The 22,296-nt window shown below is 38.0% G+C and overlaps 1 protein-coding gene across 1 annotated transcript; it reads left to right on the top strand.

Moving 5' to 3' along the window:
* Positions 1-3,047: 3,047 nt before the first annotated feature.
* LOC308527366 (olfactory receptor 5V1-like) lies at positions 3,048-16,870 on the top strand (the record flags this gene model as incomplete). The annotated part of the gene is made up of 2 exons (XM_081102664.1): positions 3,048-3,971; positions 15,935-16,870. 2 exons carry the CDS (start codon positions 3,048-3,050, stop codon positions 16,868-16,870), a joined length of 1,860 nt encoding a protein of 619 aa, XP_080958790.1.
* Between the last annotated feature and the right edge of the window lie 5,426 nt (positions 16,871-22,296).

Below are 22,296 nucleotides of genomic sequence, written 5' to 3'. Positions count from 1 at the left end.
GGCAACACTGGAGAGGATGGAAAGAATAGATGGGTTCCATATGCCCTGTTTACCACTTATTCTATTTGGAGATTTAGTAGGTGGGGAAATGTTCTTGAAACCATAATAAATCCAAGTGTGTGGTAATTGTAATGTATGAAGGAGTCCCAGAAATCACTCTAGAGCTTCTAAATTGATGATCATGGAGCTCCAGATTGAAGGAATCATCAACATCTTCTTGTTGTAAATGTCCCTCTAGAGAAAACCAGAGACAAGTCCTTGGAGAGCCCCTTTTCCCTGGAAGGAAGCAGATGGCAGTGTGCCTGGTGGGTCTTTCTCCCTCCCCTACACCAAACACTCAGTCTATTGCGAGGTGGTGGAGTTAAGCAGAGAATAAATCTTCTCTTCTGAGCGGAATCCCATTGCTTCTGTTGGGGCACCTTTTCTCCTAAGAGATAGATCCTTGTGAGACAGGATTTCAACACTAACTCACAGATGCTATTCGCTTTATTGGTGTATTTTTGCTTATCCCAACTCACATTCACCCCGTCTTCTCGTTTTTAGCTGTAAGTCTGTGGTAAGTTTTTTTTATTTTATCCCGACGTTGTTCACTGTACAGTTTCAGATAGGCTCTAAGGAAAAATCACAAATGGAATTGTTATTGTCTGTCAATGCCAGATGTCTGCTATTTCTAGACTTACCTTTCATATCCAAAGTTACTGTCTTTTTTAGGTACATCTAATATGGATCATTTACTTTGATGCATTCAGTGTTGAATTTCATGTTTAAATTATAAAATAAGATAGCTGTTTGAGAGATTTGCTTGAAAATTTTTCCATTGTTTCATGAAATTAGGTAATGTTTTCATACAATAATAGACCTAATTGACCACAAAATGAGTTTGTTACACAAGAGTGCCTTGATTTATTTTTGAAAGTGAACTTCCATTTGGTGAGTTATTTAAATAAGAGAATTATCATCTCTTGAGTCCTTTTAACAGTCTGGTCATTCTAAGCAGGTTATATACACCAGCAGATAGGAATTGTCTTGTGTGTCCTCAACCAAGTCCTGTGGTGAGACATTGAATATGTTTAGTAAATATCTGTGGATTTTATGTTTTGTGTTTTACCTACTGGCAGATAGGAGGAAGATGAGATGACACCCATTAGTCCTTCTAATTTAGTTCATTGTGTGCCTTCATCCATGACATTTTAGAAATAGCACCACTGTCTCCATTTTCCCCAAATGTTGCAAGAAAGTCAAAATGAAAACGGCTAACACTTTTCTATACATTTAGGGCCAGTGAATCCTATAGTTGGAAGAGACTTCAGCATTCTTCTTGTTCAAGTTCTCACATAACATGGGAATTCCATCTTGAATAGATGGCCAATCAATCTCTCATTTAAAACATTCACTGACATGAAGGTCAGTCCTAATGAAACAGTTTTCTTCAAAGAGGGGATTCCAATTGTTATGAAGTTATTTCTTAGTCTAAGATAAAACCATCTCGCAATATTTCTATTGTGAATTCCGATTCTTCTTTTGAAGCAGGATAAAACCTTCACACTTTTGCTCATAAAACTTTGCAAAGATTGCCCTAACTGGTTTGGCTCATTGGATAGAGCATCAGCCTGCGGACTCTAGGGTCCCAGGTTCGATTCTGGTCAAGGGCATGTACCTTGGTTGCGGGCACATCCCAGTAGGGTGGGTGCAGGAGGCAGCTGGTTGATGTTTCTCTCTCATCAATGTTTCTAACTCTCTGTCCCTCTCCCTTCCTCTCTGTGGAAATCAATAATATATATTTAAAAAAAACTTTGCAAATATTAACTTATCAGAAAATTTGAATGGAGAACTGATAGATAAGAACTCAGTTATGAATTTTTCTGGGATTTTTGTTTTAGTGAAATTCAGATGGATTCTGGATTGAAGAAGGATATAGAGTCAGACAGAAAACAGAAGCAATGGTTTAATAGTTGCAAGTCAAACTTCAGAATACCCACTCTGAGGTAGAAGTACTTTTTAAAAAATTGATAAGCCATAAAAAAGTAAAGATTCATGATAAATAATATCTTTCTATTAGAGTTAAGCTATACAATATGTTGAAGGTTCTATGAATATGAGTATATAGTTAGAGCTTTAGCTTTAGTCTAGGATATTGATCAGGATTTTTTAAAATCCTGGTCTATGACCTATCAAGATATTCAACTAGCATTTATACTGGTGAAATAGAGTAGAAAATAATATAGAAAATACCATGTACCTTACACACTTGCCCATAATAAGGATTCAAGTGCATGTATGCATATATATAATTCTATATCTAACATATACATCATGCACACACGTACAGGTATAGGATACAAATATCCATATGGAGGATAAGAAGGTGACAGGCAACATCCAATCATAAAACAGCACGATCAGAATAGACCATCTGGGTACAAAGGTCAAAAGACAAAGTTCTATCTTTTAAATCCAGCTCAAGATGTGGCAGTCTGCTTGACATTCTCTCAACTTAACTCAAGATTATATTGTCAGTAACAATGATAAGGCTAACAAATTCATATAATGAAGGCACAGCTTTATGAGGTCACCTGATAGGAGGGTCTGGGACATGCTTCTGGTCTGTCTTCCCATCCTCATGTGCAGATAGAGATACAAGACCACAGACCAGATTCTCACATGTTGCTCTGTGTGCACTGCGATGTGGAAAAACACACGGGCAATCCTCTGATGGGATCACACTGACCGGGAAAGTGACCACGGCTGTGAAGGCAGTTGCAGTGTTACCATATTGTGAACAGTGGTGAAAGTTTGAAAATACAGGTAAGATTCACTGAACACTGTAAGAGAATACTAGCGTTTAGTTTATCACAGTGAATAACAATTTCCTTCTGTGTCATTTGCAATGCATAGTATTCACGTAGTAAGTGACTAACAGACAAACCTATCCTTGGAGATATTTTCTGAGGAAAGAAACAATGCACATATCCACCAAGTTAGTCACTCCGCCCCCCCCTCCCCCCCCGCAATTCAGACATGAGCACCCTTGTCATTTTCTCAGGAAAATGGGGGAAAACCAGACTTTGGTCACAGAGTTCCTCCTGCTGGGATTTCCCCTCAGCCCAAGGACTCAGATGCTCCTCTTTGTGCTCTTCTCCCTGTTCTACACCTTCACCCTGCTGGGCAATGGGGTCATCCTGGGCCTCATCTGGCTGGACTCCCGACTGCACACCCCCATGTACTCCTTCCTCTCACACCTGGCCATTGTTGACATGTCCTATGCCTGCAACACGGTGCCCCAGATGCTGGTAAACCTCCTGAGTCCAGCCAAGCCCATCTCCTTTGCTGGCTGCATGACGCAGACCTTCCTCTTCTTGACCTTTGCTCATACCGAATGTCTTCTCCTGGTGGCAATGTCCTATGATCGGTATGTGGCCATCTGCCACCCCCTCCGATATTCTGTCCTCGTGAGCTGGAGAGTCTGCACCACCCTGGCAGTGACTTCCTGGACTTTAGGGGCCCTCCTGGCCCTAGTACATACAGTGCTACTCTTACCATTGCCCTTCTGTGGACTCCAGAAAGTGAATCACTTTTTCTGTGAAATTCTAGCGGTTCTCAAACTTGCCTGTGCAGACACCCACATGAATGAGATTATGGTTTTGGCTGGGGCAGTGTCTGTGTTGGTGGGACCAGTCTCCTCCATTGTGATATCCTACATTCAGATTCTACGCGCCATCCTGAAGATCCAGTCAGGGGAGGGGCGCCGGAAAGCCTTCTCCACCTGCTCCTCCCACCTGTGCGTGGTTGGACTCTTTTATGGCACAGCCATTATCATGTATGTCGGGTCCCCACATGGGGACCCCATGGAGCAAAAGAAATATCTCCTCCTCTTTCACAGCCTTTTCAACCCCATGCTTAACCCCCTGATCTACAGTCTGAGGAACAGAGATGTCAAAGCTGCTCTGAAGAGGGTGCTGGAAAAGGAGAGAACTTCATGAAAGCCTTATGGGATCAGGAAACAAGTGAGCTTAAAGGGACCTGAGGACTCCTGTCAGCCAGTATCTACAAGATACACAGACATGCTCTAAGGCATCCTTTTCATCTTTAAATTTCCCTGTGACTCCCTCCCGAGAAAGCCATTCTGCTTTCCTCCTTCCTCAGTGCTGCACAGAAAGTGAAAACCTCTCCCAACTATCTGTATGTTGCACACACTTTTAATATGGTATGTGAAATATTCTCATATGAGGGAATACATTTATATATTCCATAATCAGGACTTGCAGACAAAATGTAGAATAAAACAAGATTTCGGCAGAATACAGGCATTGAGAGAGATCGATTACATAGTAGTTATTTAAATATTTTAAATTTGGTAACTGTCATCTTCAAAAATTTATCTACATTTAAAATATTTGAGTATGTTCCTGCATATTTCTATGAGAGTTAGTGATGTTTTCTAAGGCATTATCAACTTAAATTAGGAAGAGCATGAGCCATGACTTTAAGGAAAAGAGGATTAAGGATGTGATTGTGATGGAACTAACAAGAACAAAACCCCAGAGGATGTCATGCTAAAAATATACAGACATATTGGAGCTTTCTTGGTCGCTGTCTTTCTCTGCTTCTGGAGTGTAGGCAGAGATCCATAGATCGTGGAGATGAGAGGCAGAGAGCAGAATGGAAGTAGCTGAGAGTCCTTGGAAGAATTATACATTTCCTCTCATTGGTTTGGTCAATTGTCTTTATGGAAAATGACCAAAACTTAGAGACAACATTCTGGCAAATAAGAATAGATTGTATTGTTGGGATGAATAGTTGACCAATGCTACTAAAGCTATAAATGGTCAGATATGATTTGCTTTTTAAATTAAGAGGTTTGAGGCAAGTTAAATAACCATTTTAATCAAACATGAAACTCCAACACTTACTAGTAATTTTGAAGTGATAGAACACAGTAAAGAAGTAGTGGGAAAGGATATATGAAGAGACATAAGCCTTCTGAATACTTAAACTGTATCAAAGGGGAATATTTAACTTTCAAAATAATGTTGTTTTGTGAAAAGTATTTTTAAAGAGGAAAATGTATGGATTTCTTTCTTACAAAGCATCCCTTTTATAAGGAAGTCTGTTGTGTAGACCTTACTCCAAGATCAAACAATGGTTAAAAACCCATGATTTTGAATTCAAATAAAGCTGGTTTTATTTTATTTATTTATTTATTTATTTATTTTTTACAGAGTTCTGCCATTTGCTAGACTTACAAACTTTTACAATATACTTAAATTCTTTGTAATTTAGATTTATTATGTGTAAAATAAATTCACTAGTACTAAGCTCACAGTTTGTTGTGAAAAGGAAATACTCTGCAAAATGCTTAGCAGAATCCATGAGTTAGAATAAGAGCTCAATAAATGGTAATTATTCATATTATCTTCTACATACATTCCTCATTTTTAAAGAACAAGGACTGTGACATAAATGAGACAATGTAAAATGAGATTTTCTACTATACTAGACAAAAGCAGGACTATTACAAAAAGTAGCCTTTTATGTTATACAAATTGCCAATATTTCCAGTAATTTATGAAGTAAATGACTGAAAGAATCTTTCATTTACACTATCAATTCTCTGAAGAAATAGTATTTGAAAGTACACGGATAAATGCAATTCAAAATTGCAAACATTTTATATATAGTATATATATAATATATATATATATATGTTACACACACAAAATGTGCATTCTTTTTTATTTTCCTTTTTTTCACTCATTGCTATGTAAGATTCATTCAGGTTGTTACACGTGGCTCTACTGATTAATTTTAATTGTTTCGTAGCATTACATCGTATAAACCTATCACAATTTATCTATCTCATTTCGGGTTCTCTACAATTTTGGCTATAATAAATAGTCCATGAATGTTATTGCACACAGGTTTTGGGGGACAGATGCAATAATTTCTGTTGGGCATGTTCTCAGGAAAGTTCTGGGTTATGAATGCCCTAGACTTCAATCTGCTTTGGCTTGAATGTCTGATAGGCTGCCGATATCATTATTGCTATCATTTACTCATCACTTACTATGTTCCTCATGCGGAGATAATGACGGTAAGACAATGGTGAGCCAAATACAGTTGACCCTTGAGCAACAGGGGTCCACTGTTATGCAGATTTTTTCAATAAATACTGTAAAGTGTTTTCTTTATGATTTTCTTAATAACATTCTTCTTTTGCTTGTTTTATTGTAAGAGTATAGTATATAATACATATAACGTAAAAATATGTTAATTGGCAGAATTTTTACTTTTCCAGAAAGGCAGATAATGGATGCCCTTACATCTTAGGCTGAGTTCTTCAGTAGTTTCAGTAGCCTGGGCTCTTCCATTAAAACCTGATGTAAAAGCTTATGTACCAACATTTAATTATAAATGAGGAAAAAGAGGAGTGAGACAAAAGGGTAGGGAAAGCAAGTTCCAGGGTGACTTACTGATGCTGGTCACTGTGTGGTGTTAGAAACAACTAACTGTTCCACCTCATGGGATGATCTGATGAGAGGCCTTCAGCAGCATGCATCTTTTTGTTTTGTTTTTTTTTAAAAGCAGCCTGCCTTGGCTCACTTCTGTCACTGTAACTTTTTATTTTTTAATATATTTTTATTGATTTCAGAGAGGAAGGGAAAGGGAGAGGGAGAGAGAGATAGAAACATCAATGATGAGATAGAATCATGGATTGGCTGCCTCCTGCATGCCCCCCACGGGAGATCAAGCCCAAAATCCGGGCATGTGCCCCTGACCGGAATCCAACCCAGGACCCTTCAGTCTGCAGGCCGAACTCTATCCACTAAGCCACACCAGTCAGGGCTGTCACTGTAACTTAAAAAAAAAATAAAAAATAAAATATATATATATATATATATATATATATATATATATATATATATTTCAGAGAGGAAAGAAGAGGGAGAGAAAGATAGAAATATCAATGATCAATGATGGGAAAGAATCATTGATTAGCTGCCTCCTGCATGCCCCACACTGGGGATCGAGCCTGCAACCCAGGCATGTGCCTGGACCGGGAATCAAACTGTGACCTCCTGGTTCATGGGTCAACGCTCAACCACTGAGCCACGCCAGCCAAGCTAGCAGCATGTATCTTAAGACACTTACATCAGGAAGAGATAAAGTGAAGAAGGTAATGGCTCACTCTGACCTCCCATTGGAAAAAGGAATGTTTCACTCCATGGGGTGTTATTTATGTCGCAGTACAAGTTGCATGTACATCATGGCCACTAAGTAATCCAGGGTGACTTTCCCCAGGGGCAGAAGGAAAGCCTTGGATCAGGAAGCAAGAGGCATGGGAAGTGACATGAAGTGAGGTGCTCTCGGGTTATTCCAGGTGAAGCCGAACAGGTCAGAGCCCAGAGCTGGTCACAGTGGTGGCTGAGTTGGGATAATTGGGTGAGGGTCCCAGAGAACGGAGGTCGAGAGGTCTGAGAATGTGAGAACTATAAGGGCTAAGTCCCAGAGAAACAGATCGTGATTTATTAATGAAACATGATTAATTTAGAAGTCTTTCACACAAGGCCTGAATTGTATGATTTCTATATTGGTATGGGCTCAAAAATTATATTTTAGCTGTCAAAAGCAGAATTTGGAATGACTGAAGAAGTTTGCCTCAAGTTGGTCAGTTTTTTGTTTAATAAAATGTACTTGGCTATTTAACTATGACATTAAAATGACTCATTATAAGTTATATTAATTAATTTATCAACTTTAGAATTTTTTAGAGGAATTTATGTTCATTTTTTAAATCAGTTGCAAAAACACAGAGAAATTCAAGAGGAGGGGATCACACAAAGGTATGAATGGGGGGTCATCTGAAAGGTTGGCTACTGTAGTTGGCATACAGTTATGCATCTTAAGTTTTTCACTTAATAGTGCTCTGTGAGTATTCTTCCATGTTAATATGAATAGATATGCCTTAAAAAACAGAGAAAGTCAGCATCATCTCTAGCAGCAAATAGGCTTTCTCTGTAAGACTACATGATAATGTATTCACAATGGTAAATAAGAAAAGAGAACTAACTTTCTTAGAAAGAAAACTGCTTGTCCAATTAACATTTCAGTATTCCTTATTAAACCTCCAGTTTTTAACTGGATGTCTCCTCTACATGAAGTATTTTTAACAACTAAGTTTTTTCCCCAAAGTATTTTAAGAGTTTAAAGAAAAAAAAAAAAGACCAAACTGATTAGAACATAAAATTTAAGTTTTTTTTTTTTAAAGCATTTGCAGAACACTTTAAAAATGGCTTCTCAAATTATCAGGACAAATATCATTAGAAATAAGGATTAAAGTAAAAAAAAAAAAGACACAATTATCTGCAATTAATATTGATGCTTTCCATTTTATTATCTTTTTGTGGCAAAGCTTTGAGAAAATGGGTAATGCCATGCAGTGCTGATGAGGGCCTGGAGCCTCCTATCTTTCACAGAGCAATCTGGTACATAATAGCAAGGAGATGAGCACCACAAGTTAGTTTTGATCCAGTAATTTCAATGTAAATAATTCATCTAAGGAAATAACTATGAAAGAATCCTAACTGTAGTGTTTTTTTGTAGTAACAATTATTTGACTCCCTCTCTAGGTAGGTTAGTTTGTTTATAAAGATGGAAAACACCTTAGAGTTCCAATATTAGGAGATAGGTAAAATTTATATTTATATAGAACGTGCATATTAAAGAATATTAAAAGTCAGGTTTTGTTGTCTTTATTTTTTGTTGTATATTTATTGACTTGAAATATATTTACAATTTATATTAAGTGAAAAAAGGAAGATTACTAATGCCATATGTCATCCAATTGTTGGGAGAAAACTCACAGTGATAATTATGAAAAAATTTTTCTTCTATTGCTTATCTGAATTTTCAAATTCATCTGTGATGAATTTTCTATACAATAAATATACATATATGATACAGAAATACACAATTTTTGAAGATTACAGTTTGAAAAGTAGAAAGTCTATGCAATAATTAAATTGAGGTTTATAGATCTGAGTATGTAGAGACAAGAAAAAATCTGTATGGACATTGTTGCTCTATGGGCATCAAGTACTATTTGCAAAGGGAAATAGCAATTATTTGACTCCCTCTCTAGATAGGTTAGTTTTTAGGAATTTTAGAATAGAAACAATAGGCAATACAGCAGAGAAGCTATCCTGAAAACCATGTTATGACAAAGCACCTAAAAATACTGGATGAAATATTCTAAAAACCATAATTTTTAAATGGTAACTAGGTTTGCAAGAGAGTAAATGAAACTCCCAAAGGACAAAATAAAAATGAGGCGGCATCAGTAACTGCATGGTGAGATCGGAAGCCAGTACCTGGCTTAAAGTCATTTTCAGTCTCTAAGATCCCAGGTTGAAATGACTGAAAAGGGCATATGAGATGAGGCCTTCCCATATGTAAGGAAGGGGATAAAGATGCCTTCGTGAACCTGGGTCCTCCCTCCAGTACCATAAGAAATTCTATATAATAAAACCCTAATATGCAAATTGACTGAACAACTGGTTGCTATGATGCATACTGACCACCAGGGGGCAGATGCTCAATGCAGGAGCTGCCCCCCTAGTGGTCAGTGTTCTCCCACAGGGGGAGCACTGCTCAGCCAGAAGCCGGGGATCATGCCTGGCGAACATAGTGGTGGTGGCGGGAGCCTCTCCCGCCTCCACTGCAGGTGGGTGGTAAGGAGCGGGAGATCCCAGATGGTGAGGCTGAGGGGACCCCCACCTCCAGTGCATGAATTTCATGCACTGGGCCTCTAGTATAGTAATAATAAAAATGACGACTTCTCAGTTGGAATTATGGAGGTCAGAGGATAATGAGTAATATCTGTAAAGTGTTGAAAAAATAACTCAATCAAGAATTTTATATACAGAAAAATATGCTTCTAAAATTAAGATGAAATGTACATGTTCCCAGACAGAAACAAAAATAAAAAATAAAACAAGTAAGCAAACAAACCAACCAAACCAAACCTGAATCTTCCTTGCCAGCAGGCCTATACTGCAAGATACAGGATGTATCTTTTTCCAGCTAAAGGAATGACTCTTGTTGGTAATGGGTAATAAATTTTTTTCTCTGAGTTTAAAAAATATTTATCTTTGGTTTTCAGAAATGTCACTATAATATGATCAAGTATTATTTTATACCAACTTATCCTACTTGCGATTTGCTGAGATTTCTCTTTATGAGAGCGTATCCTTCATCATAATTGGGAAATTTTCAGAAATAATTTTGTCAAAATTTGCTTTGTCCCCATTTTGTTTTTCTTCTTGAGTATATGTTAGAATATTTTTTTTAGCACTTTTCAAGACAAGGTATCATTCTGACTCAACTCCATGTTTCATTTTATGCCTTTTTGATAGTTTTCTATTAATCTTTAATCAGGTTCATTGGTCTTGCTCTCTGTTGGGGCCATCTGTTATATTTATCTGATATTTTCTTAATATAAGATGTTATATCTTGCTATTTCAGAATGAATAATTTGATGTTTTGTAATACTTCACTGAAATATACATTTTTTCATTCTTTATATCTGTTTCCCTTTCTTGACATAAATCATGCTTATTTGAAGCCCTTTTTTGTAACTTCCATTACTTGTGTTATATCTGGGACTTCCGCTGTTGACTTCTATGTTATACTTAGATAAAGATTATTAAGGTTTTGTGCATTTCTCCTGAACAAACACTTTAAATAGGACCTCAGCAGCCCCAAAGATTTTAAAACATTTTATATGCTGATAGCACATAAATTAATATCTCATGACAGGCCTCTTTCCAAAATGCAGTATTCCAGGTAAATGTTTACTACTGCACATCAATGTGAAACAGCAGTGCCCACTGACTTCAGATCTCAACACAGCAAACTTGGTGCCCTTGAAACACTTAAAAGGCCCCAATTATAAGAGAATAAGTTTCAATCTCTATGAGTTTCCAAGTAAAAATAAATATTTGCAATGGAAAATTTTGAGAATTTATATCACAATAACACTTTCAGCAGGCAAAGACTGTTTACTGCCTAGGGAGGACACAGTCCTTTGAGGTGCTTGCTTTAACAAGCTCCATGGGGGCCACACACATCACATCATGAAACTTTTAAACCATTCTCAAGGGGGTGTGGAGGCAGGCACAGCCTCAAGATCAACTACTCAGAAGTCCAAATACGCGGTGATTGTACTGTGACATCACCATAAGACACTACTGAAGCCTGTTAAATTTTCATGACAAGATCCTTCTGAGTTGGGTAACCTGCCATTTTTCCTGAGTTCTCGCTTTTCTGCATAAACACCACACACACACACACACACACACACACACACACACACACACACACGCACACAGTCATTCACACTCATCACATACACACTCATTCACACTCAGATAACAGAGCTATAAGTCTGTAAGTCAAGAGCAGAGGGGCAGGTTTGTCCTACCCTGGGAAGACCTGGAGTGGTGGGAGGCTTTGTAATTTGTTCCCTGGACTCCACAGGTATACGTGTGGGGAATGGGTTGGCTTTAGGCGATGCGCCCTTGCCTCCTGTTCTCATGGTCAGGACAGAAAGGGAGTGTGGGATTTTGTCAGCCACTGGACCGGCTTCAGGAAGTAGGCGCTTCAGCTCCAGCCTTTCCTCTCTCTGTGAGTTTTCCTGTACTCTCAAACCCAATTCGAGGGAAATACCAGAAAGAGTATCCTCCTTTGTGCAAATTATTGTATGTGAGCTGCTTAATGATTTACAGAAGAGCAGGACATAAGGCTGGCAGAAATCCTCAGGTTTAGGAAGAACCCCTCTCTGGGCACATTTATAGTTGCCCCCTTTTGCAACTGAAGGTGAAGCCAGAGGTGTTACAGTTTTCTCTTTCTTTTCTTCCTGTGCTAAGAACCATTTTCTCCCACCTCCTAGAAATATCCTCCAGCCAGGAAAGGGCGAACACGGGGGCTTCTTTTCTTTGCTGCCCACTTTGGAGGAGTTAAGGCATGGCAGGGAGCAATCCTATAGGGATGTGATAAAAATGCCATTGAATTTATCTTGTTTCAGTGAAGCTGGTAGGGGAATCAGATTAGCTTTTCCTGATTCAGTATTCCAGGTTTACTGCCCAGGGATGGTTGGCCTGATCCCAGGGAGACCCTGTGTCAGATCCTAGAATGGAATTATGTGGCTACCATTGTCACTCACATGTTTTTTTTTTTTTAAATTTCACTTTTAACATGTGTGTGTGTGTGTGTATGTGTGTGTGTGTGTGTGTGTGTGTGAGAGAGAGAGAGAGAGAGAGAGAGAGAGATAATCATGGTCAGAGCACATGCTGAGGTTTGCAGGTTTGATTCCTGGTTGGGGTGCATGTGGTAAGCAATGAATCGATGTTTCTCTCTCTCCCTCTTCCTTTCTGTCTCTCTAAAATAATAAAAACATATTAAAAAAATACTTAAAAAGAGAATCTTACACTTTTTACTGCTCAAACATCCCTCCCTCTATTTACTTATTATTTTCAAAAGGCTTAATTTTATCCTTTTAAAATACCATAGTAATTATTTTATAGCCTATATGTATAAAATTTGCCAAATAATTTTCAAACTATGTTTCTATATTGTTTTCATATATTGACTTACCTGTGGGTTCATTTTTATCCTTATTGAAGAATATACTTTATTAGTAGACTGAGGATCTTTAGGTCCTCAGTACCTTTTTATTTGCATATTTAATAATGCTGTACTTTGCCCTAGTTCATTCAGGGTTATTCTCGACAACATAAAAATTTAGAACAGCATTTTACTCCTCTTAGCACATTAAAGATAGTAGCTTATTGTCTTCAGACTGTCCTGCTGTTGAGAAGTCACTTTCAGTTGAATTGTTGTTCCTGTAAATATAATTGTATTTTACCTTTGATAACTTTTACTATTTCCTCTTTTTTTTTTGCAAAATTTTTAAAAAGTTATATTTTCATTGGTTTCAGAGAGGAAGGGAGTGGGAGAGAGAGAGAATGATTGATTAGCTCCTTCCTGCACGCCCCACACTGGGAATCAAGCTTGAAACCCTGGGTAGGTGACCTGACCAGGAATCGAACTGTGACCTCTTGGTTCATAGGTTGGTGCTCAACCACTGAGCCATGCAGGCCGGGCTACTATTTCCTCTTAATCCTGGAAAAAGTAAATTATATAAAATAGTTGAACAAAGACTGTTTAAGAGTCAAATGAAATTATAGCTCCTATTAAATATCATAAACCTCATGAAATAATAAAGGAATATAATGGAGCAAACAAAACAATGGATGTAAAAAGAATCCACTTAAAAATTTTGGAAAGCAAAAATAAAGTCATTAAATTTAAAAAAATAACGAAGCAGATAGGATAAATTTCAACCTGGTGTCAGTCATAGAATAACTGTACAATTAGACTATAGTTATGAAATGTCTAGAACATTGTGAAGACAGCAAAAGAGAAAAATATCTGAAAGGGTAATTAATTAAGAGACATAAGATAGGTTGACTGACTGCATCATTGTTTGAATAGGTATTCCATAAAGTGTAGACACAGTGAAGTTTAGAGAATGGAAGATAGACAATAGTCAAAGAGATAGGGAGGATAAATGGTGATGGAGGGCACTTGAGGTGGTGAACACACAACACAATATACAGATAATGTATATAGAATTGTACACCTGAAACATATATAATTTTATTAACCAATGACACCCCAAAAGATTCAATAAAAAACATATAAAAGAATTTACATTCATTGAGAATTTATTTTTTATTTATCCTACTAGAGGCCCAATGCATGAAATTTGTGCAAGAGTAGGCCTTCCTTCCTCTGGCTGCCGGCCCTGGCTTCCCACTGGCACCGGCTTCCCTCGCAGCCCTGGCTTCATCCGGAAGGATGTCGGGTCTAATTAGCATATTATGCTTTTATTATTATAGATTTTATTCTCCTAGTATATATATTTAAAAATGTATGTCCTCTTTAGTTATGAAAAATTCTTCACTTTGCTTGAGGGCACTTTTATCATTTTTATTGCACTCATTAAGTGGAATTGTTTTTTGCAAGTTAAGGACTTATGTCTATTTTTAATTTTGGAATATTTTTGGATAAATCTCTTCAAATAATGTTTCTTTACTATTTTCTTTATTCTTTTGCTTTAGAAACTTCATAATATCTAAGTTTAGCCTCTCAGCCTATTATTTGTGTCTCTAAACTACACTTTCAAAAGTGTATTCCTTTGTCTGTCTGTATTAAAACCTGGGTGGACTTAAATTTGACTTTCCAGTATATTACCTCCCGCTTTAATGTTAGATCTAGAAATTATTCCCTTTATTGATTTTCTAAAAAAAATTTGTGGCTATATTCTCATTTCCACGGTTTGTAGTTAATCTGTTTTTATACACTGACTAGAGGCCTGATGCACAAAATTCATGCAAGGGGTTCGGTCCTCGCAGCCATGGTGGCTTGCCTTGGCCCTCACAGCCCTGGCTTCATCTGGAAGGTTGTCCAGAAGGTTGTCTGGAAGGTCGTTCAGCTGTCCAGTCTAATTAGCATATTATGCTTTTATTATTATAGATTGTGTTTTCATGGCTACATTGTTTATTTTTCGTAATGTAATAAGCATTTTAGTAAATATATCTTTTAAAATTTATTGAAACATCCTATATTTTTATGCATTTAATTGCATCTTGAATAAATTCAAGTTTCTAATTGTTTACTTTGTTTTTCCTCTTTAACATGAAATTTGTGTGTTTTCAAATTTTCTTTTACTTGATTTTAATTTGCTTTTTCAACCTTTTCTCTTTCCCTGTCATGTGATTTTGAGTTTTTGTTGTTCCTTACTTGGCTTCGCGCCCCCTAGTGTAGAATCAGGTCCTATGACAGTGTCTCAGGCTCTGGTGATTTAATGAGAGAGCAGCAAGCATACTGACTTCTTTATAGTCAGCTTACCCAGCAGCCCAGTAGCTGTTCTATACCTCCTTCTATGGCCCCAGACCCAGTGCTTAGGTTCAACGAACCATATTGGTACCCCACCTCCATCCAAGCTGAGTTCCAGGTATGACTCTCTGCTTTCATCCTGGGAGCATGTCATCATATTTCTGATTTATTTCTGATATGTGGAAGAATTGTCTCATTTTAAATTCTGGCTGTCTATTTGGGTTTGCAGTTTATATTTTGACCTGTAATTTTCATGTATTCCTAGTAGAGGAGAACTAAAGAACTCATCTTGAGCATAGCTCTTTACTTAAAACTAAATATACAACCAATAGCGTAAGTGCAATGATAAAATTAAGTGCCACTAAGCTTCAATTTCTGGGAAAAAACAGATTAGTGGTAAGTGACCTGTCTTTGTCTCTTCATTATATTCAGGTGATTATTGCTTACAATACTTTCCAAGGAGTATCAAAGCTTTTATTTTTTAAAGGAAGCCCAACACCCCAATTTTTTTTAAAAAAAGTATTTTATTGATTTTTTACAGAGAGGAAGGGAGAGAGACAGAGAGTCAGAAACATCGATGAGAGAGAGACACTGATCAGCTGCCTCCTGCACATCTCCTACTGGGGATGTGCCCGCAACCCAGGTACATGCCCTTGACCGGAATAGAACCTGGGACCTTTCAGTCCTCAGGCCGACGCTTCATCCACTGAGCCAAACCGGTTTCGGCCCAAGACCCCAATTTTTATGTGAAATCTCCAAATTTTTAATATTGGTCAATATCTAAAGTTTTAAAATATCTCCAAATGCCACATTTGCAGATCAGCATTACAGGACTGTGGGCTGGATTGAATCCATGAATTACTGATTTGTGGCTTCTGGTATAAATTCTCTCTGTATGAGCATATCATCTTTTTCCTTTTCTACTTCTCAGCTCTGAAGTTTCTGTTCTAAGTTCAGCATTGTATTTACCTGTCAGAAGAACATGGGGAGCAACCAGACATGGATCACAGAAGTTATCCTGCTGGGCTTCCAGGTTGACCCAGAGCTTGAAATCTTCCTCTTTGGGTTCTTTTTGCTCTTCTACAGCCTCACCCTGATGGGAAACGGGGTGATCCTGGGGCTCATCTGCCTGGACTCCAGACTGCACACCCCCATGTACTTCTTCCTCTCAAACCTGGCCATCGTTGACATGTCCTATGCCTCAAGCACTGTTCCCAAGATGCTGGCAAATCTTGTGATGCAGAAGAAAACCATCTCCTTTGCTCCATGCATTCTTCAGACCTTCCTGTACTTGGCATTTGCTGTCACAGAGTGTATGAACCTGGTGGTGATGTCCTATGATCGCTACGTGGCCATCTGCCACCCCCTCCATTACTCTGTCATCATGAGCTGGAGAGTGTTCACAGTCCTGGCTGCCGCTTCCTGGATATTCAGCTTCCTCTTGGCTCTAGTCCACATTACTCTCATTCTGAGGCTGCCCTTTTGTGGGCCACAAAAAATCAACCACTTTTTCTGTCAAATCATGTCAGTATTCAAATTGGCCTGTGCTGACACTAGGCTCAACCAGACTGTCCTCATTGTGGGCTCCGTGTTAGTCTTAGTGGGGCCCCTCAGCTTGGTGCTGGTGTCCTACACACGCATCCTCGTTGCCATCCTGAGGATCCAGTCTGGGGAGGGCCGCCGAAAGGCCTTCTCCACCTGCTCCTCCCACCTCTGCGTGGTCGGGCTCTTCTTTGGCAGTGCCATCATCATGTACCTGGCCCCCAAATCCAGCCACTCTCAAGAACAAAGGAAGATTCTATCGTTGTTTTACAGCCTTTTCAACCCTTTGCTGAATCCCCTGATCTACAGCCTGAGGAACGCAGAGGTGAAGGGAGCCCTGAGGAGGCTGGGGAAGAAGCGATCACTGTGAGGGATGGCTCCAAGTATTCTGAGTGTGTGAGCTCATCCTCAGGGACCTTGAATGCCCTTTTGAGTCTTTTAATTTAATCAACCCAAAACTCTTTGTTTTTGGACTTCTTATAAAATGAGAAAATGAATACTCTTACTATTTAAGCCATTGATACCAAACCTGAGATAAAGTGTGAAACAGAAAATCACAGTCTAATCCTATTCATGAGATAGATGCAAATATTTTAAAGTATTAGTAAAATAAAGTAATTTCGCATTTTTATAAAGTTTTTATGCCCCCAAATGCAAGAATTATTTAGCATAAAAACAAACAATAGGAAAATAACTTGTCACATTAACAAATTAAAGGATACATGTCAGAAGATCTAAGAAAGTTTTTGACAAAAATTAACTTTAGTTATAATAAGACTCTTTTTTTGTTGTTGTTAATCCTCACACGAGGATACTTTTCCATTGATTTTTAGAGAGAGTGGAAGGTAGGGGGAGAGATAGAGAAAGAGAGACATTGATGTGAGAGAGACACACACCCCAACTGGTGGTGGGGAACCTGCAGCTTAACTGGAATTGAACCTGGGACCCTTCAGTTGGCTGGCCAGTGCTCTATCCACTGAGCAAAACCAGTCAGGGCTGATAACACTCTTTACATGCTAATATAACAATAAGCATTTTTAAAGAGGACCTATCAAGAAAAAACAACAACAACCCACACAGCAGACGTCATACTTAATGATAAAATGCTAACATTCTTCCCTTTAAGACGAAGAATGAGATAAGCCCTAGCTGGTTTGGATCCGTGGATAGAGCGTCAGCCGGTGGACTGAAGGTTCCTGGTTCGATTCTGGTCAAGGGCGGGTACCTTGCTTGTAGGCTTGATCCCCTGCCCTGGCCCTGGTCAGGACGGGTGCAGGAGGCAATCAATTGATTACATCGATATTTCTCTTTCTCTGTCTCTCCTCCTCCCTTCGTCTCTAAAAATCGATGGAAAAATATCCTTGGGTGAGGAGTAACAAGAAAAAGAAAAAGGAAAAAAAAGAAAAGAAAAAAGAGAATGAGATAAAGATGTACAACATTGCTTTGTTTTCAACATTTACTAGAGATCCTAACAACATAGTTAGACAAAAAGAAGAAATACAGGCACGCGCGTGTGCACACACACACATTTGAGAAAGAATTATCCCATCATGGTTATATGCCAATGACATGATTATATATGTTAGAAACCAAAGGAAACTTTTGATATATTATTGTAATTGTAAGAAGTTTAACAAGGTAGTTTATTACAAAATCAATATGAATATCGATTATATTTTTACATAACAATAACAAATAATTAAAAATAAAAATTTGCGAAACCGGTTTGGCTCAGTGGATAGAGTGTCAGCCTGTGGACTGAAAGGTCCCAGGTTCGATTCCGGTCAAGGGCATGTATCTTGGTTGCGGGCACATCCCCAGTGGGAGATGTGCAGGAGGCAGCTGATCGATGTTTCTGTCTCATCGATGTTTCTAACTCTCTATCTCTCTCCCTTCCTCTCTGTAAAAAATCAATAAAATATATTTAAAAAACAAAAACATATTGACTCTCCAGCCCTGTATCATAATTTAAAAAAATAAATAAATAAAAATGAAAATTTATAAAATGCAGCCATAAACAGCAGGACTTAATTTTTCAATTCTTCTGAGTAAATGTAACAAAGGATGTATAAAATACTGCAGAGACAATTAGAAAAATGTATTGAGTCACCATGGTAACTAAGTACAAAGATATTCAATGTGAGATATGCTAGATTTTTTAATTTGGAAACATAATATTATAAACAGTCAGTTTCCTCAAATTGATTGATATATTTAATGTAATCTTAATGAATTTCCAACAATATCCAACAATTCCAACAATTCCAACCCAGCAGAATGTGTGGGTTTGTGAAGAACTTGAAAGGGCCAAGGCTAGCCCAAACACTATTAAAAAGATAAAATATAAGGTGGAAGGATTTGATCTCCCAGATAACAAGATGTACTATAAGGTGCCAATCAAGGGAAGTATGGTAATCATCTAGGGATTGACCAACAAACAAACTGAACAGAATACGAAGCATAGCAGTAGATTCATGTCTTCATGACCACTTGCTAGATGAGAGGTATGGCAGGGCAAGGAAGGGCTTTGCTGGAAATGGTGCTGGCACAATTGAGTAGCCACATACATACTCACTCGTGGAAAACACAAGTCCTAGTGTATTCAAGACCCAACTGTCAGAGGCAAAACTATAAAGGTTTTAGAAGATACAAAGGGGAAGGATTTTAAAAATAATATGCAAAATTATTAGTCACAAAAGAAAACATTGATAAATTTGACTAAATTGAAATTAAGAATGTGTATTATTCAATAAAGAGCATAAAAATGGTGAAAAGACAAGACATAAAATCCTCTTCTACCAGACCTTCTAATCTATTAGGTCTCAAGTATTCCCTCCTCCAAGACCAGCATATTTCAGAGTTCCACTTGTCACGACTAGGTGACTTTCTACCACATCACTCCAGTTTATCTTGTTACCCAAATCACTTTATAAAATAAACATACTTTAAGAATGAAAGCAGAATAGAGATTTTTTCCTAACCATATGATGGATGAACCATTTTCAGATGTTCTGTGGTACAATATCCTATATAATAAAAGAGAAACATGTAAATTAACTGTCCCTCCACTACGCTCACCAGCCAATCAGAGTGAGTATGCAAATTAACCTCATCACCTCCATGGAGACTGCCAGCAGGTAGGAGGCAGCTCCTAGCATGGCCTGCTGGGCCGTCGCTGTGGTGACTGGAGAGCAGGCAAGTGTGGCCCACAGGCAGCACCCAGTATGGCCTGCTTGGCAGTCACTGAGGTGTGGAGCCGGCAGGCCCTGCAGAGAGCAGAGAACCACAGGGAGCGAGCCTAAGCTGTCAGTAGGAAATCCCCTGATGGCTCCCAGATTTGAGAGGGTGCAGGTCAGGCTGAGGACACCCCCCACCCCATGCACAAATTTCGTGCACCGGGCCCCTAGTTCTAATGTAATATTTAAAATTAATTTTAAAAAGAGGCACAAGAAATTCTTTTGTTCGTCTTTCCCCTGTTACAGGAGAGACACCAGAAGCCTTTCCTCTGAGCAGATTTCCCTTCTCTGCCAGTGACCGAAGTTGGGCCAAATGATTGTCTCTAAACTGGTCACTGACAAAAAGGATGAAATTGAAGCTTGGCTTAGGTCAATCGTGGTTTACTCCCCTCTGGCTCAAAGTGAGGCCCACATCCTCTGATAATTTTACTTCATCATATGGGAAGAAAATCAGCATTGTTAGATCAGCAAAGAAGGGAGCAATGGCCCAGGACAGACAAATAACAGTATCTACTAAAACGTTTAAGTTCTGAAGCAAGCCTTCTTAAATCTTGAGAAGTCAGAAATTGAAGTGTATTAATTTCCTCATACTTCAGTTTTAGGGATCTAATTGATATTCTCTCAAGGTAAGACTTAGTGTTTAAAAACCTAATGGACACATCCTCTAGATAAAATGAAACATTATTCTTTTATCAAGGAGATTGTTTTGACTCTCATCTTATACCATTTTTAAAAAGGACTCTGACATAGAATATGTACTTTAGTTATGTAGTAAATAGTTTTCTTGCTATTACAGTGGGGTCTTGACTTATGAGTTTAATTTGTTCCGTGATGGAGCTCGTAACTCAAATTACTCGTATGTCAAATCAACAGTGAACGAGTGAGACACGTGATGCTGGGCTGATGTTGTGGTGTTCACTGTGATGTTCGCTGAGCCAACTAGTGGTGGGGTATCTGAAGCTGGCTTGTAACCCGAATTTTAGCTCGCAACTCAAAGCAAAAAATTGGCTGAGAGATGGCTTGTATCTTGAAAAACTCTTTAGTCAGGACACTTGTAAGTCAAGGCCCCACTGAACATTAAAAATAAATGTGCTTAGCCCTAACCAGTTTGGCTCAGTGGATAGAGCACTGGCCTGCGGACTGAAGGGTCCTATGTTTGATTCCAGTCAAGGGCATGTACCTTGGTTGTGGACACATAACCCATAGGGGATGTGCAGGAGGCAGCTGATTGATGTTTCTGTTTCATTGATGTTTCTAATTCTTTATCCCTCTCCCTTCCTCTCTGTAAAATCAATAAAATATATTTTAAAAATGTGCTTAAAATAGCATGAATATGAACCAATTTATATAAAAATATTTATCATGTGTTTATACTTTTCGTTTTCTAAGTGCAAAGAGATATGTGTGATTCCATTAACCAAATGTGAAATCATTCATGCATCTGTCCTATTAGCCTTGAATATATATATATATATATCCATCCAGAAATCTCCGGGATATTGAGCCTTTAATCATAATCCACAGGGTGCTGTGATCAGCAGAGGCAACATATTTGACAGGGAAACTCTACAATAGGCCAATGTTTTCTCTTACCTGACTTTCTAAGCTGGAAGAGTGTATATATTTACTACTTATAGCTGCAAGTAATGAAGGTGACTAATTTCCCTGCTATTTTCTGGTTTGGATTCTTTGTGCCTATTGCTAAAACTTTCTGTGCTTTCAGCCCCACTTGGTCATCTCGGATAATATACCCATTTCTCAGGAGATTTCCATTCTTTATCTAGACTGGTTACCTTCTAGAAATTCCATCTGCCTTTGTCCTAAGTTGGGCTCCTTAGTTCATTCATGTAATGTCTTCTTCTTTTTTGGCTTACTCCCTAGTTTTGGTGGAGCATATCCTACAATAGCATCGTACAGTTAAAAAAGATGTGCCATGACAAGTTATGATGAAAACAGTCACGAACACTTCTAATTTCTCATCATTGCTTATATTATTTTATCTTTCTCAACTATCCCATTGAAATTCTTTGTGCTAAGTGGACTTAAAAAAAAAAAGACTCAAGCCTTGTGAAGGAGGAATTTCTGTCTCAGAGATGGCAAAATATTAAAACTATATTTAGGTGCAGCTGAAGGTATTGAACCTAATTGTGGTCTGTAAACATTTTTATCCCTAAAGGTCCGTCACCAACAATAGAGCCAAGTATGCTTTGTAATATTTATTATTACTAAAATATAAAATAGTAATCAATATAAATATTAATACTCATAAGAAGTCTAAGGCTTTTGAGAGTAAATGTTTTTGCTCTAGTGTTTCAAAGATTAGAAACAAAAAATAAAGATGACTCATGACACCTCTTTGTATCCACCGTAAGCTGTGTTAAATGATATCCTATTGTCCCCATCAAAAGAAATAAAAATGGTAATTATGCATATCTGAATGAACATGCACCAAATTATTATCCTTAGCTCTCTCCAGGTATTGATAAGTGAAATTTATTTTTTTATAATAATTTTGTTTTGCTTGTAAAATATAGGAAAGATGAACACTATAAGAGTATTA

Source organism: Myotis nattereri (genome assembly GCF_964212035.1).
Source record: "Myotis nattereri genome assembly, chromosome: 11".
Classification (NCBI taxonomy): Eukaryota; Metazoa; Chordata; class Mammalia; order Chiroptera; family Vespertilionidae; genus Myotis; species Myotis nattereri.
The sequence above is the reverse complement of the archived record's forward strand: the minus strand, read 5'-3'. Positions and strand labels throughout refer to the sequence as shown.